Below are 16,361 nucleotides of genomic sequence, written 5' to 3'. Positions count from 1 at the left end.
CCAGGGAGTGACCCTCTGCGTGCGGGGCAGCCCCGGCTTCTTCTGTTTTTGTTGTCATCGATTTGTTTGCTGAATGTGCCCCCCCCGCCCCCGCTTCACATGAGACCGAGGGGTCTGGAGAAGCAGCTGGACCCTGTGTGGCGATGCCTCCGGGAGGAGCTGCCGAAGGCTTTGTCTGCCGGTGGTTGGCGGTCAGGTGTGACGGGCTGCTGTGCCCGAGGGACAGCGGGACTTGCTCTCTGGAGGGTTTTGCACGGGAATATGGGGGACTCACTGGGTGCACAGGGCTGTGGCTTATGTCCCTCACTGTTGGCTGGTTTATGCGAACCCAGTGCCCCTGGCATGTGAATTATGTGAATAAAGGTGTCAAGAGGTCACGTGTGGTCTGGGCGTGGGAATGGGTCGGGCGGGTGACGGTTCCTGTAAGGCCGCTCCTGCCACCTGGGCAAGCCTGCCCCAAATTTCCAATGCAGCCCCGGCCACACCTGCCGGGGGCCACTGGGCCCTCAGACCCCAGCAGCCGGCAGAGGTGCAGTGGTGTGGGGACTTCGTCTGCAAAGGTGTGTTTGCTCCCATTCCTTCTCATGCAGGTGAGTTTCCTGCTATTACCCTGAAAGTCTACATTTTAGTCATGTTTCTCATTTTTCTAGAATTTCTCAGAGAGCCAAGGGAACACACACACACACACACACGCAGACCTGCACTGGAATTTCAAGGAAATTTAACTTAATGAATCAGGTGAGATAGCAGAAAAGGAAAAAGTTGAGACTTTCTAATTTTAGGGTAATTTTTGGAATTAAATGATAAAGGTGGATCCCTTGTTTCAAGAAGAGCTGATGTTTTTCTGTGGAGGCAGTTTTTGTAAATTTCTGTGATTTTTTTATTAAAAATGTTCATAAATTATGTTAAACTATGGAAGTCTAGCAGACATAGAGGAAGGTGCACCTTCGCGCATGCTTCACTGGGGTTTCACATCTGTTCCCCTCCCCCAGGTGGAGAAACAAGCAAGCTTGGTCCCTGTCCCGGCCCCCTGCACCAGCCCCACCGATACCTCGCGGTGCAGACGGGGCTGCAGCCTCTGTCCTGTGGGCTGCAGGGTGACGAGGATGCGCACGCTGTGTCCTCTTTGTGTCTGGCTCCCGGCTGACACTGTGCCTGTGGGAGGCGTCCCTGTGCAGCTGCGATTGCTGATCCTCGTGGCTGCGTCGGATCGATCGGACTGTTAGTAATGAAGGGAGCTTAGACACTCGCTGTGTCCCACCCAGCCTGCTCGGGGACAGCACAGATTCGATGGAAAGTTCATTTTTCAGACACCGCCTCCCAGAAGGCTGAGTCTATGTTGATCGCTGGAGAGGCCAAGGCTTCTTTCTCCTTCCAGAGCCTGAACCAGGTGACAGGGAGGGTGACAGGCAATGCCAGTGGCCAAGCCAGAGCACCTTCAGTGGCCTAAAATAGAGACCCATAGGACCGAGGCTAAGAGCTTATGGGCTCTGAGGTCAGCCGGCCTGGGTGGCACCATCATCTCCTTATGCTTCAGCTGTGTGACCCCGGGCTAGTTGCTCACCCTCTCTGAGCCCAGCCTCCTCCTCAGGAAAATGCTGAGGCTAATGGGTTGTTGTGAGGATGAGACACGATGACCTGCACGAGCACTTGGCTCAGGGCCTGGCAGCGGCACTTGGTAGTGGGTGCTGTGGCTACGGAGGCTGCCGGGAGGAGGGCTGTGCACCACATTGCCCAGTCGACCAGGGCAGTTAAGAGCCTCCACAGCAGTGACTTTGGAACTGCCCTTATATTTCAGAGTAAGAACAAGTCAGGAGTGACAGCTACCAAAAGTCCAATTCGCTCTCTCCAGGTTTCGCTGTCCCAAGTCAGTGAGAACATCTATGGCAGTGATGGCGAACCTATGACACACGTGTCAGAGGTGACACGCCAACTCATTTTTTTGGTTGATTTTTCTTTGTTAAATGGCATTTAAATATATAAAATAAACATCAAAAATATAAATCTTTGTTTTACTATGGTTGCAAATATCAAAAAATTTCTGTATGTGACACGGCACCAGAGTTAAGTTAGGGTTTTTCAAAATGCTGACACGCCGAGCTCAAAAGGTTCGCCATCACTGATCTCTGGGAAAACGGTGGCAAATGAGCTAGAACTGGCCACTCCAAGTTCCTGGAGTTGCAGAGCCAAACAATAAATGTTTAGGGTCCTTTGGAGACACCTGGGGGAAGGGAGGTCAGGCATGGTCTGCCAGGTATTCCCGACCTCGGTCCTGGGAGCCTGGGATGCTGGAGGCCGTGTCCTTGTGCCACGTGACCTGACAGGTGTCTCCTTTAGAGCAAGTGCCCAAGTAAATGAAGCCTCGGTACTGACTCAGCAGGTGCCCCTTGCAAGAGTCACTTTGCAGCCTTAGAAAGGGCGACCTTTTCCTTTCTCTGTGCTGTTGTTGGACAGGGAGGCTAGCAGAAAGGCCACTCTGCAAATTTCCATGAGAGCAAGGCTCTTCTGCCGCCGCCTGCCCCTTCTCCTGTGGATGTGAACTTCGTGTCCGTCAAAGCAAGAGGTTTCAAGATGGTGGCCCTGGGTTGACAGAATGTGTGGTTTGCCCTAAACTGTTTTTAAATCGTTTTCAGGTTGAGACAACTGAGTAACTATCTGGAAAAAAGTGAGTTCCATACTTCTCTCTGCTCACCAGGAGCAGCTCCAGAATTCCAGATGGATTAAAGAGGAGTTAAATATATGAAAATTAATTTATAAGGAGGCATAAACATTACAGAATCATACAAAATCCAGAAGCCATAAAAGCTAGATCAAATTGACCATATATATATGATTAATCCTCTGCATGGCAAAAAGAAACTCCAAAACAGAACAACAACATCCTAAGCATATTTAAAAGACAAATGACAAACAGGGAAAATTTATTTGCAGCTCATATTACAGAAGGATAAACTCCCTAATATATAAACAGCACCGGTACATAAAAGGAGAAATAATTTAAAATGGGAGATCAAATTGACCATATATATATGATTAATCCTCTGCATGGCAAAAAGAAACTCCAAAACAGAACAACAACATCCTAAGCATATTTAAAAGACAAATGACAAACAGGGAAAATTTATTTGCAGCTCATATTACAGAAGGATAAACTCCCTAATATATAAACAGCACCGGTATATAAAAGGAGAAATAATTAAAAACGGGCAAAGGATCTATCCCTCTCCCTTCCTCTCTGTAGAAAATCAATAAAATATATTTAATAAAATAAAATAAAATAAAAATGGGCAAAGGCTATGAAAAGGAATTTCACAGGAAATGCAAAAGACTTAAACATTTGAAAAGCTGGTCAACCACAATCTATACCAATCAATATGCAAGAAGATTGAAATCACAGTTTTATCAGGCTGGCAAAAATGAAATTTTTTTTAAAAACACTGTTGGAGAAATCCTGAAGAAACATTCATTCTCACACATCATTAGGGGGAACCATTCTCATGGAGGCCGTGGGCTGTATCTGTCAACATTAGAAACGTGTATACCTGTGAACCTAGTAATTCCACCCTTAGGCTCCAGCCTTCCAATACACACATGAGAGAAACGACACATGCAAAATGTTATTCACTGTGCAATGAAATAGCAGGAGTTCGGAAGGAACCTCCGTGCCCATCACTATGGGATTGGTTTAGTTATAGCCCATCCATGATACATGGATAGATGGAATCCCCTGAAGTTATGAGAATGGATTAGGAATTCTTGATGAATCTGTATAGAAATGCCACCGAGATCAGAAAGCCAAAGCGAATACACATGTGCATGATATGCCACCATTTGTGCACGAAAGAAAAGCATCGAAATTCTCTGGGAGGATAAACAGAACTTTGAGAACAGTGAATATCTGTTTTAGGTGAGAAAGCTTTTTTCTTTTACTTTAGTATACTTACAAAAATAATTTTTGGCCCGGCTGCGGTGGCTCAGTGATTGAGCGTTGACCTATGAACCAGGAGATCATGGTTCAATTCCCCCATCAGGGCACATGTCCAGGTTGCGAGTTCCATCCTTGGTGGGGGGTGTGCAGGAGGCAGCCTGTTGACCTATGAACCAGGAGATCATGGTTCAATTCCCTCATCAGGGCACATGTCCAGGTTGCGAGTTCCATCCCTGGTGGGGGATGTGCAGGAGGCAGCCTATTGATGATGTCTCTCTCTCTCTCTTCTCTCTCCTCTCTCTCTCTCTCTCATGGATGTTTCTCTCTCTCTCTGAAATCAATAAAAATATATTAAAAATATTTTGGTGTTTACCTATTCAAAATATTTAATTAAAATCAGTTGCCAGCATTTAAAAATTTGGACAGTCCAGACAAAGACCTGGACTTCCAGTTTCTCCTAAAAAACGGGAATTATCTGGCAATATTGGCCCACGTTCTCACAAGGCAACAATGAGCTACAGCTGCGTCGCTTTGGCGGGGGCATGCTCTCCAGGTTTCTCGTATCAAATAGTTTCACTAATTGATTTTACCTGCCCGGCCCCTGTGGGCATTGGCATTTGCAGGCATCTCTGTGCCCCGATTTCAGATTCCATGGGGACAGGGAGTGGGGGTCTCATTACAGAAACTCGTGCTTTCCTCGGCTCCTCTGTGGGGTGACTGGTACCAAGTCAGACAAAGATATAAGAAAGCTACAGACTGGTATCCCTCGTGAATATAAATACAAAACTCCTCGACAAAGTATTAGCAGACTGAACCCAGCAACTTACAAAAAGGATTATTCACCATGACCAAGTGGGAGCTCCTAGAAATGCAAGGTTGGCTTAACATCTGAAAATCAACGTAACGCACTGTATTACTAAAGGTCAACAACTATGCAATCACCTCAGTAGATGCAGAGAAAGCATTTGACAGCATCCACCTGTGATAAAAAGCTCTGCTTGAGGTGAAAAGCGTTCTCTGAGAGGAGGGCCGGATGATTGGTTGACCCCCATCCCCACCCAACCCCAGGCAGCTGGAGGCATCCAGGGATTTTCCTCCCCATCTTACAGCAAAATTCCTCTTTGTCTTATGGTCAAGAGCACAACCATCTTGGGGTTTGCAAACACTCAAAGCAATCCTGACTCTGAGCAGCTGTCCCTGAGTCCTGTGGGTTGGCTGTGGACTCAAAAGCCCAAAGCCTTACCAGTCAGCATCAGCTGGATGCACTTCAGGCTTGCAAGCCGCTGGGGAGGGGCGGTGGGCCCAGGGCTGGTCTCTGCCCTCTTTCCTGGGACTTCTGGCGGGTCTGCTTTGCTGGCTACACATGATGGGAGTTTGAGGAAGGGGCTGAGGAGCAGGCTGCCCCAGACAAATGCCTTTGGTTGGGATAAAGGTGTGGTTCTCCCAAAGAACCAAACCAGCCCAGGCTGAACGCTGGAAGCCGGCCCCTGCACCCGGAAGGACTTCCTCCCTGGGTCTTGCGAGGAGCTGCTCCATCACAAATGTAAGTGTTTCAGCAGCACCACTCTTCTGGGAGAGCGGGGCCCGGGCGTCCGTGAGGGAGACCTGGAGGAGCACCCCAAGAACAAGGTATGTGCCTTTCTTCTGTTGGCGTATCCAGGGTGGCTTCCCGGGGGCTCTAGCTGGGAGCAACGGCTCTCCGTTTAGGCCCCTGGTCTTGCTGCCCGAGAAGCGGGGAGACGTGAGGGCATTAGCTTGCACACGTACAATTGTTTGCTACGCCCAGGTTGCATCTTTGAGTGTAGAGATGGGACTTGTAGGCTGTCCGACTGGTGTTGAGTAGAGGGGAATGGAAAATATGGTCTTACACCAGGAACCACTGGGAGCAAGTCTGTTCATCAGGGGAAGGCTCACGCTGTAGCCCAGGTTCCCTTGTGTGTCTTTAATGCAGTGGTTCTCACCCTGGCTGGGTAGCTTGATTGGTTAGCAGTGGTTCTCAACCTTCTGGCCCTTTAAATATAGTTCCTCATGTTGTGACCCAACCATACAATTATTTTCGTTGCTACTTCATAACTGTAATGTTGCTACTGTTATGAATCGTAATGTAAATATCTGATATGCAGGATGGTCTTAGGTGACCCCTGTGAAAGGGTCGTTCGACCGCCAAAGGGGTCGCGACCCACAGGTTGAGAACCGCTGGGTTAGAGCACCGTCCCTATACATCAAGGTTGTGGGTTGGACCCCCAGTCAGGGTCCCCAACCAATGAATGCATAAATAATTGGAACAACAAGTCGATATTTCTCTCCCTCTTTCTCTAAAATCAATTAAAAAACCCCCACAAAAACAAAAAACCCACCATGGTTCTCAGTCTTGGCTGCACATTGGAATCAGCTGGGCCACCCGGCAGCCCAGTTACATCAGCATCCCTGGGGGAGGAGCCGCAGCATGGCTGGGTTCTGTGACTTCAGCGTGCACCAGGGCCCGGGTCAGTGCTTTTAAAGAACAGCAGTCAAGAGATTTTTGCCCTGACCTCTTTGGCTCAGTGGATAGAGCGTGGGCCTGCGGACTGAAGGGTCCCGGGTTCGATTCCGGTCAAGGGCATGTACCCTGGTTGTGGGCACATCCCCGGTGGGGGGTGTGCAGGAGGCAGCTGATCAATGTTCCTCTCTCATCAATGTTTCTAACTCTCTATCCCTCTCCCTTCCTCTCTGTAAAAAAAAAAAATCAATAAAATATATTAAAAAAAAGATTTTTAAAAGAGAATTTGCTACCTCTTCTCAGTCGTAACTGCACTTTTCCTTGTGTGTGTGTGAGAATACCTTTTTGTTGATTGCAGAGAAGGGAGAGGGAGAGATAGAAACATCAATGATGAGAGAGAATCATCGATCGGCTGGCTCCTGCACACCCCCCACCGGGGATGTGCCCACAACCAGGGTACATGCCCTTGACCGGAATCGAACCCGGGACCCTTCAGTCCACAGTCCGACACTCTATCCACTGAGCCAAACCAGCTAGGGCCCTTCTGTTTTCCAAACTTGATGGAAAAAAGTTTTATTTTGGAAAAATGTAGAGGTCTCACCCTGGCTGGTGTGGCCCAGTTGGTTGGGTGTTATCCTGTGCACTCAAGGGTTGCTGGTTCAATCCCCGGTGGGGCGTGCAGGAGGCAGCCGATCGATGCGCTTTCACATCAATGTTTCTCTCTTCTCCTTTCCTCCCTCCCTGAAATCAATAAAGAAAAAAAATTGTAGTGGCCTCAATATCCATCTCATGCCTTCCTGAGTTTGGAGTGGAACTGGGTTGAACTGGTTCCACCTCAGGTTCAGAGATGGGTGCTGACTGAGCTAAGCCACAAGGTAATCCTAGCTCAGCAACTCAGCAAGGTCGCTCAGGCCTAAGCCACAGGCCACAGAAACTTGTTCGGGAGTGGTCAGTGGCCTCTCAGTTTTAAGAGTCTTGTTCAATAGGAGGAGGGGAAACCCTCTCAGGGAAGGTGAATGGAAGGGCCGATGAACACCGGGGTGCCTGCCTAGGATGAAGGTGACCATGTGGGTGTCAGAATGAAGAAAGATAAAAAAAAAAGGGACTGGAGCTCTTGCTGATACCACTGAGCAGCCTTCCCCACCCAGGCAGTGGGTTACCTGCGTGTCCCCTTGATTCAGCCCAGTATTAGTTGGAGTTCCTGTTACCTGCCAGGGAGAGGGAGACTCTTATTCCATAAGAAAGGAGTCTCAAGCCAGAATCAGGTCATCACAGACTTCCCTGGGAAGCACTCTGAGCTAGAGCCATCCCCTGACTTCTAGTTCAGGGCCACCGGCACGCAGTAGGGAACAAGCCACACTGAGACAGACACGAGGCTCATCCAATTCTTTGTCTTCCTGGCTGGGCCAAGGAAAGTCTCCTTTTGATGCCCGTGTGACCTGAACCCGATTTTCCCTTTTAACCAACAGAGCAAGTCTCAGGCTCACAGACCTCAGCAAGCAGTTATAGGTGGCAAAATTTAGTGTTTTTTTCTTTCTTGTATTTATTTTTATGAAGGCCATTAAATGGCAAATGATGTTGATTGTTCTTTTTTTGCAGATAGCTTTCTTTTTTAAAAAAGGGGAGTTGAAATATACCAAGTACACAGAGCAGTTCCTTAGGCAGATGTGGCAAAAATGAGGAAGACGGCAGCGTGAGCAAGCAGTTTGGAAAACGCTGTCAGGGAGTGTGTGCTGGTAGAGACGGGCTCATGTGTCTTCCTTCACAGCACAGACAGGCTTTCTTGTGAGGCTCGTTTTTTGGTCAGGACCACGGCTGCGCGCTGTGGTTTGGAATTCCAGGGGCCACGGACTCAGCCTGGGTCCAAGTTACTTCTCTGAGCCTCCATGTTCTGAAACTCGGGGCTAATCCTCCCTTTACAGGGCTTTATTTGGGGCTGGAGCAGGACTGTTTTGAGGACTCAAATTACCTTAGAATCCAGTGTTCCACAGCCAGTCCCAGGAATACTTCCGCATGTTCACTCGCAAGGACTTGCTGAGCACGTGTGTTCTGAGGATGTGCGCTGAGCTCCAGGTGTTTGGGAACAGTCACACTCCTCTGGCCTGGGTGTCCCCTCCTTGGAGGACAGGGCTCTGAGTTTGAGCCCCTTGGTTCCCTCCTCCCAGAGAAGCCCCTATAGCTGTGCTGGCAGATGCAGCCGCCAGCAAGCTGTGCAGCGGTCTCCAAGGCAGGCCGAGTCCTACGCTCCCAGATGGCTGCTGGCCTCACATGGCTGTAGATGGCAGCCAACACAGACTTCCCATTAAGTACATTGGAAAAGCCTATCAGTTTCAACAAGGTGAACAGTTTGCTTAGTAGGATATCCATTTTGCTTCATTTAGTAATAAGACATGAATAAAGGTACAGGAAGATGTATCGCAAACACCAGTCGATGTTAAAATGGCTGTACATCTAAGACCTAATGGTGTACCGGGAGTGGGGGGAGGGTTGGTGAGTACCACAGATGTACGTTGTATTCTGAAACACACAGACCTGCAACCTCATTTAAATAGAGTCAAAGACTCTGCATCTCTCCTGGCAATGATAGCACAACTCCCTTCCTGTCTAGTTGGGGAACGTTGAAGTCATGACTTCAGGATATGCAATTTCCCCCTTATATGCTTATTTTTGAACACAGCCCCCACCAGATTCAAGTTAGTGACTGTTAAAGCGGAGTAAGATGATGGGAAGTAGCAGGATGCAGAGAATTACCAAATGGAGACCCTCATGTGGTACAAGTTTGAGTCTACTTTTAAGCTAACCTTCCAGTAGTAGCTGGCAGAAAAAGCCTCGCTTTTTTTCCCCTAGTTTGATGGTCGAGTTTATCTCAGCTGAAAAAGTCTTTTTCTAGAACACCTTATGGTGGCCAACTGGCTGCAACACTGTTTCAGAATGGTGGGAGCCGCCTCTTCTATTTCCAATTTTCTGGGGTTTGAGGTATTTTCACATGACACTTTGGTGAAACATACCTGCAGTTGGGGCCATGAGCAAACAGGGTGGTTAGAAATGGGGGTCACAATGGGTAGAATAGACCATTGCTGACGGGGGGACCTGCTGCTCTGTGAAGCCCACTACGTAAAGAGTAGACTTCACTCAAGCTAAGTGGTTCTCACGCTTTAGTGGCGGACAATCACCTAGAGATGCTTTGGGGGCCCCACCCGGAGGGTTTGGTGCTGGCAGCCTACAGTGAAGCACCCCTCTACGTGGCAGTCCTCATTGGCAAATGGCTTCTAGTGAAGCGTTCCAAACAGGGCACTCACCCGTCTGCTAGATGGCTCTCAGAACTGGCACGCATTTGTTCTCTTAACAAGTGTGCATTTTTACCAACGACCAGGCATTTGGACCAGGCACACAGCTACAGGGCATAAAAGGCACAGATACTTCACAGCTTGGATCTCAGGAGGGGACAGACCCTGGAACTGCTCAGGGAACCAAAGACGGAACGACGACAATGCTTGCAAGTGCTGAAAGGGGAACCGCAGTGCTAGTCAGCTGGACTCCAGAAGCTTGAAGGGCAAATGTTCTCTGGAATCACATTCTTCCTTGTTATAAAGAAAATTTAAAGAATTGTTCAACTTCCAGTTGCATTCTCTAATTAAGTAGCAGTTTGCCACAGCTTTTATTTCCAGATTATTCCAAAAGCAAACAGTAAGCAACAACATTCTTTTAAAATGGCTTTTATTGAGACACTTTCAGGGCTTCTGCAACATGGTTAGTTGGTCCACTTCTTAGCTGGCTAAACTTTTCTGAAAGTCAACAAAGTCCACTCCCACCACCTCAGCAAGAAAGCACTCTTCTGTCTCTGCCTGAACACCCAACCAGGAACCCCACCCTGGCCATCTTGCACAAGTCTCTCATTAGTCCTCCATGGAGGATGAATAAGCCCAGGCCCAATTCTTCCCACCTGTTAATTAGGCAGAGTAATTTTCAAACAAAGTGAGATGGCTTAAGTTCAGCTGGTATTACTATCCTCAAGTAACAGACCTTCTTAATGCCATTTCTCCCCACCTCCATTTGTTATTTGGGGATATCCTGTCCTAAATATTAGCTGGCATCCACAGAATTTATAACCTGTGTAACAGAATTATATTAGCCCCATGCCACCCCTCATACTAAAGACTCTAGTTTTATGCTTTCATCTGTATGGAGTAGCAGGACTAACATTTTACGGGGAGGTTGGGCAACTCTCAGGTAACAAAAGCATCAATGAGATGAATCTTTTGGAAAGTCTTAGAATTATAGAAACCAGTCTCTTCAGAAGTGAGAGGTGGCTGCCAAGCCTCTGCCCTCTGCATGGATCAGAGTTACAATTGCTGAGAATGCTAATTCTGCTCCTTTTAACTTCCCTTCTTTAGTATGAGTTGATCTTGGGAATCTTTGCATAGTAAATATACCAGCTCCTTCCATCTTGAAAGCCCTCCAAATGGGTGATCTCCAAGCCTTTTTCTTATTAACAAGGTGGTTGAGTTATAACAAAAGAGAGTAGTTTCTTGTTTAGTACAATTGTTCCCATCATAAGGTGAAACCTAACATTTACTTCATTTAGAAGAAAGAACACCAGGGCATTAAGATTCTGCTTGCAAATTAATGCCAATTTATGTTTACATCCTTTTATCATCGAGACATTTACATATATAAGCAGGGTATGCTCCTTAACAAAAGGGGGACTGGAAAAAAAAGAATGTTTATTTTAGCACTTAAAAAGGAAAAAGAAAAAAAAAATAACAGGTGCCTTGAAAGCCTTCCTCATGCCAGTGGCAGATCTTGGTCTCCACTAGTCTCTCCTCAGTGGCCTTGGCTCCATCTCGGATGAGAGCGCCATGGCATCAACTGGTACAGACATAATGGACACACAACTGTAATGTGTAATAAAGCAAATATTTACATTAAGCACAATACAGCAATTTATTTAGATGCTTAAAATGAATACAAAGGGAAATAAAGATCACAAAATTATACATACTACAACAGTGTGTCATATATTAAATGGTATAAATGAATACACCAGGTGGTGTTTAACTAAAGATAAAACTAAATATCCAAAATGCAGCACTCATTGGTTTGCTGCTTCAACACAACACACTTTCATACAGATCTTAAAAGGTGTCAAAATTAGTAGCTGCAAAGTCAATTCTTGCGTGTGGTTTTAGCTTAAAAGATTTCAGAAAACAGATCTGAAATACCAGTTTTTGTTTGTCAGCTGTAATGTCAAGGATATTCAGAACAAGAAAAATTCTATAATACAAGAGAGTCCAGATATATATCTTACGTGGCTGGCCTCTGTTGCAAGATTGTACAAGGTTATGTGCAAAAACTAAGTCTGTTCAAAAGTTTATACTAGCGTAGTTTCAAGCTTTTGCTAGGTAAACTAGATACAGCGTTTGTTACACAGCAAGGGCAACACTAAAAAAGAAACATCTATGATGGGTACACAACAATATCATAAGCATTACCTGAATAGGTCTAAAAGACTGTACAAATATACATTTTAACTATTCAGAATGAATACATGAAAAAAAATCATTTTCCCCAGTCTACTATACACATTGGATTGGTAGCGTGTATGTTGGCCCTATGCTACCATGTGAATCAAGATAACACTTCTTAAGGACATTCAACCAAACATTTTACAGAGGGAAAGAAATGTTGAGAAGGCAGATAAAATAAACCTCTGCTTTTCCTTGTGTGCATTCGTGAGCCACCAGCTTATTGGTTTTTCACATTTAGTTACTGTGTCTGTCACAGCAAGTTCTAAAGCAAATCAGCCAGTCATGTATCATAGAAATAACCATCGGGACTGCAGTGGCCACATGTCCTTACAGCCTGATGACCCAGCAACTCAGAAGGCAGTACCAGTTAGAATATAGTTTTGCAGTCATACTCAAAGAACAGAGTTCCAGGCTGCAGCATGTCACTGATGCCAGAGAACCTGGCCCTGATGTCCGAGAACCTGTCACTTATGCCTGTTGGCTGCTCAGTTTAACTCCAGTTAAGCTGCCATGCATTGGCTCAGCTACTCCATCAGTCATGTTCTCAAACTGCTCCCCATCCTCACTGTCAATTGTGCTATTCTGCCACTCAATCTGTGGACCGGACAAGCGCTCATCATTTTCAGATGCATTCTTCCACTGTGACTGGTCCTTGGACCAAAACCCTTCAACTTTTCCATAGGAACTATTCTTCCATTTCAACTGCTCTCTGTCACCTTGCATGGTAGCCTTTTTTTTGGCAGCTGGCTTACTGCTCCTTGCATCCTCACTCTGGGAAGACTCATCGGACCAGGTTCCTGGTTTCATTTCACAAGTGTTGTCCTCAAAGTCTGACACGTGCTGGGAACCAGGGCCGCTCTCAGACGGAGAAGCAGCACCTTTCCACTCTACAACATCATCTTGGTCAACCTCACTATCAGAAGCATCATGCATTAGTTTGGTTGTTTCCTCAGTCAAATGAATAGTTTCATATTTTGAACCATCCACATCTTTTTGGTCTAGCTTTCCCTCAGATTCTAAAGCATCCTCAGAAATTACCTTCTGTATATGCTCCTCTGGATTATCATTAGGGATTTTAGGCTCAACTTCAAAAACAGGGTCAAAAGGGCTAGCACTTCCATTGGATTCTTCTTCCAAATTTTCAAAACTGTCTGAGGAATTGTCATCTTCCTTCCCAAGGTGGAGCTTTTTGTCAGCAGTTTTACTAGCATTAACTCTGGAATCTTTCTCATCATGATTTTCAAATAACCACTCAGCATCAAAATCCATTTCATGCTTAACTTTGTTTAACTCTTTCATGTTGAAGCCCAGTAACACACCAGGCTTGTACTTCTCACAGTCTCGGACACACTTCTTCCTCTTGTTACTAAAGTGGGAAGCAATGTCACTCTTCCATAACCATAAACTGGCTGCCAGCTTCTCAATTTCTCTCCTGGTGGGATAGGGCTGTTTGTTGAAATACTTTGTTAGGAAGCTTTTCCTGTCTTCATAGGAATCATCTTCATGACCCTTGGGGTCTAAAGCTAAAACAACAGGTTCCTCGGGCTTCTCCTCAAAGAAGCTGGGTGAATCACTATCATCATCTAACTTTCGCTTTTTCGTCAAGGGAAATTCTATTTGCTCGTAAGTGCGCTTCACGGGTGCCAGTCCTGGTGACTGATTAAGCCGAGAGGGTGCATTTGTCTTATCCTGGCCATTCTGGGTCTTCCCAACACCCCTGCAGTGAACTAGATGCAGAGTGATAGTTGAGGCAGTCATGTTGCTGGTATACACACCAAGGCAATGGATACATTTGTAGGTAAGCTTTTTCTCCACTGGATGAACCGTCTGAATAACTTGGTGCCTCTCTCGTAAGTGATGTGCAAGTGCATCAGATATGGGTCCTTTTAGGATTGAAAAGCAAAGAGGGCAAAGGGTTTTTCCGATATCTTTTTTATAGGGTACTGCAGCTTGAGGTGAACTTCTAACAGGGGCATCTGCTTTTTCCGGAACTTTTGGCTGTGGCTTTGGAGGGATTGGAGGGTTACTTTGGGCATGATAAGCAACAGATTCAGCTGGGGCATCCCTCAGGTTGTATGTGGTTACAAGGAGATGAATGTTAGTGTGACTACCTTGCTGCAATGTCAAATCAAAACTCAAGGTAGAATCTGTTTTAGGTCCCAACTCTTCATCAATGTGAACCATCCTCATGTGTGCTGCCATCTTTTCCACATCATTGAAAGTTGAACGGCAGAATGGACACGACAGACCATGAATTAACATATGGTTGAGCAGGGTATCTGTGGGCAAATAGCGATTACAGTAGAGGCATTTGCTAGTAAAATTGTGGATTTTCATAATGTAGTTGGCTACTGCTGGGACTTTCTCAGCTTTATGTTCTTTTTCGAAGTGCACACTATAGACATTTTCAGGAAAAAGCTCATTACAGATTGTACATATTTTCCACTTTTGGGTTGAGGAAGTATTGGCCAGGGGTGGGCCTGTGGCAGCTGCAGTAGGTTTGGAACTGGACTGACCTAATACTCTGGATGCCTGGGACTGGGAGAGGGAAGGAGACTTTAACTGGCCGGATGAGACAGAAGAGGCATTAGCAGATTGCAGGGAGTATCGTGCTGGTGCCTGGGACCTTTGTTCTGCCCCAAGCCCGAAAGATCTTCCATTTCCACTTGGAAGTAACTGCTTCACAGACTGAGACTGCTGAGGGATGGAAACTGGTGCGTTGCCACCTAGACCCAGTCTCATTGACTGACCAACGCCATAGCCCTGGCCTACAGATTTGACTCCATAATTGTTCTGCTGTAGGTGGACATTGGACATCATGTTGACTCCTGTAGAATTTAAGTTAGGCTTTGGTATTGAGAGTCGATTTACCATCTGCTGTGAAGGCAAAGACCGGACGTTTCCAGAAGCAAGGGAACCAATTCTTGATTGGAGTCCCAGGCCCTTCTTCTCTTGAGGTTTGGGAGCAATTAGCATCAGAGGCTTGGATCGGGGAACTACCACATTTGTGTGCCCAATCATGGCAGTGACCTGATAGCCTATGCGTTCGTGGTCTTCGATGACATGCTGTACCAAAGCTTCATAGGACTTTGGTATGAAAAGGCATCGCTTGCAGTGAATACTACCCTCTTCCCAGGCATTTGGGCTTAAGGGGACAGCACCATTGAGTGATTTTTCGCCTGACTTTGCTATGTAAGGTGCTGCCACATGCTGAAAATGTTCCCTGTAAATGTGCTTCCTAACTACTTCATAAAGAGGATCGCGGTAAGTGCACTTCTTACAGTAATAAACAGCTTGCTCCACACTGTCAGCCTGCTTAGGTTTAAGGCCATCATTTTTGCTTTTATCTTTGAAAGTGCTGAGGCTGCTACTTGGTGTGCTGGCGTTTGGAGCATGAAATATTTTAATGTGTGTTTCCAAAGTCTTTTTGTCTGCATTGAAGGTACAGTAGGGGCAATTAAGGAGAATCCTATTTTCAAAGTCTTCACTATGGACATTCCGAAAATGACTTTTGTAGGCAGAGAAGAATTTTGAAGAAAATGGACAAGCGCTGCAGCAAAAAGGTTTTGTCCGATAGTCCTAAAGAAAAGACAAGACTGGAATCAGAATGCCACTTCAGATAGGCAATAACAGGTTCTAGGTTCTTGTTCTTAAAAAACATTATTTTTAGAGCTGAAACTCTACCATGTGTATGGGTTAATAATGCGGATTTTATAATCAAAGAAAACACGATAATTTCAAAAGAAACATCAAAAGTGCTTTATTCAAAGTAATGTCCATTGCTAGCTACACATTTCCCCCATCTTTCAGGTAATTTGTGGATACCGTCCCTATAGAACTTTTCTTGTTTTGAGATAAACCATTCAGAGACCCAATTTTCCACTTCTTGGTATGTTTTGAAGTGCTGCTCAGAAAGTGCATGTGCCATTGATTGGAACAAATGGTAATCTGAAGGAGCAAGGTCTGGTGAATACCAGAATAACTTTCTGGCGGGTGTGTTAATACTTCCCAAGCAAGATCTTTTAACATGTCTTTAACTGGTTTTGAAGTGTGTAATGGTGTATCATCATGAAGCAAAATTACTTTGCCATATCTTCTGGCCCATTCTGGCCGTTTTACGATCAAAGCGTGGTTCAAATTGATTATTTGTTGTCGGTAGCGATCAGTATTAATGGTTCCACCTGGTTTTAGAAGCTCATAATACACCACACCTTTCTGATCCCACCAAACGCAGAGCATTGTCTTCTTTCTGAAGTGATGTTGATGGTTGACCTGGATTAACCCATGGTTTTGTGCGTTTGGGATTCTCAAAATAAATCCACTTTTCATCGCCAGTCACAACTCGATGCAAAAAAGACTTTCTTTCGTGCCATTGAAGCAACATTTTACTGATGACTTTTACTTTTCGGTTTTCCATTTGTCTTTC

The 16,361-nt window shown here is 45.8% G+C and overlaps 2 protein-coding genes across 7 annotated transcripts in view; one reads left to right on the top strand and one right to left on the bottom strand.

Moving 5' to 3' along the window:
* Positions 1 to 1,147, top strand: part of BCAS4 (breast carcinoma amplified sequence 4) — a 44,386-nt gene extending 43,239 nt beyond the window's left edge. The window contains exons 6-7 of the mRNA XM_005866223.1: positions 474 to 590; positions 993 to 1,147. Of these exons, the coding sequence (XP_005866285.1) occupies positions 474 to 590; positions 993 to 1,147 (272 nt within the window). The remainder of the gene's footprint in view (positions 1 to 473; positions 591 to 992) is intronic.
* An 8,960-nt stretch (positions 1,148 to 10,107) lies between these two features.
* The window catches only part of ADNP (activity-dependent neuroprotector homeobox), a 45,445-nt gene continuing 39,191 nt past the window's right edge, over positions 10,108 to 16,361 (bottom strand). For all 6 annotated transcript variants that reach the window (XM_005866189.2, XM_014539675.1, XM_014539674.1 and 3 more), the window contains one exon: positions 10,108 to 15,514. In XM_005866189.2, coding sequence (XP_005866251.1) covers positions 12,404 to 15,514 — 3,111 coding nt within the window. In that variant the 3' untranslated portion in view covers positions 10,108 to 12,403. The remainder of the gene's footprint in view (positions 15,515 to 16,361) is intronic.

Source organism: Myotis brandtii, unplaced genomic scaffold (genome assembly GCF_000412655.1).
Source record: "Myotis brandtii unplaced genomic scaffold, ASM41265v1 scaffold225, whole genome shotgun sequence".
NCBI lineage: Eukaryota > Metazoa > Chordata > Mammalia > Chiroptera > Vespertilionidae > Myotis > Myotis brandtii.
The sequence above is the reverse complement of the archived record's forward strand: the minus strand, read 5'-3'. Positions and strand labels throughout refer to the sequence as shown.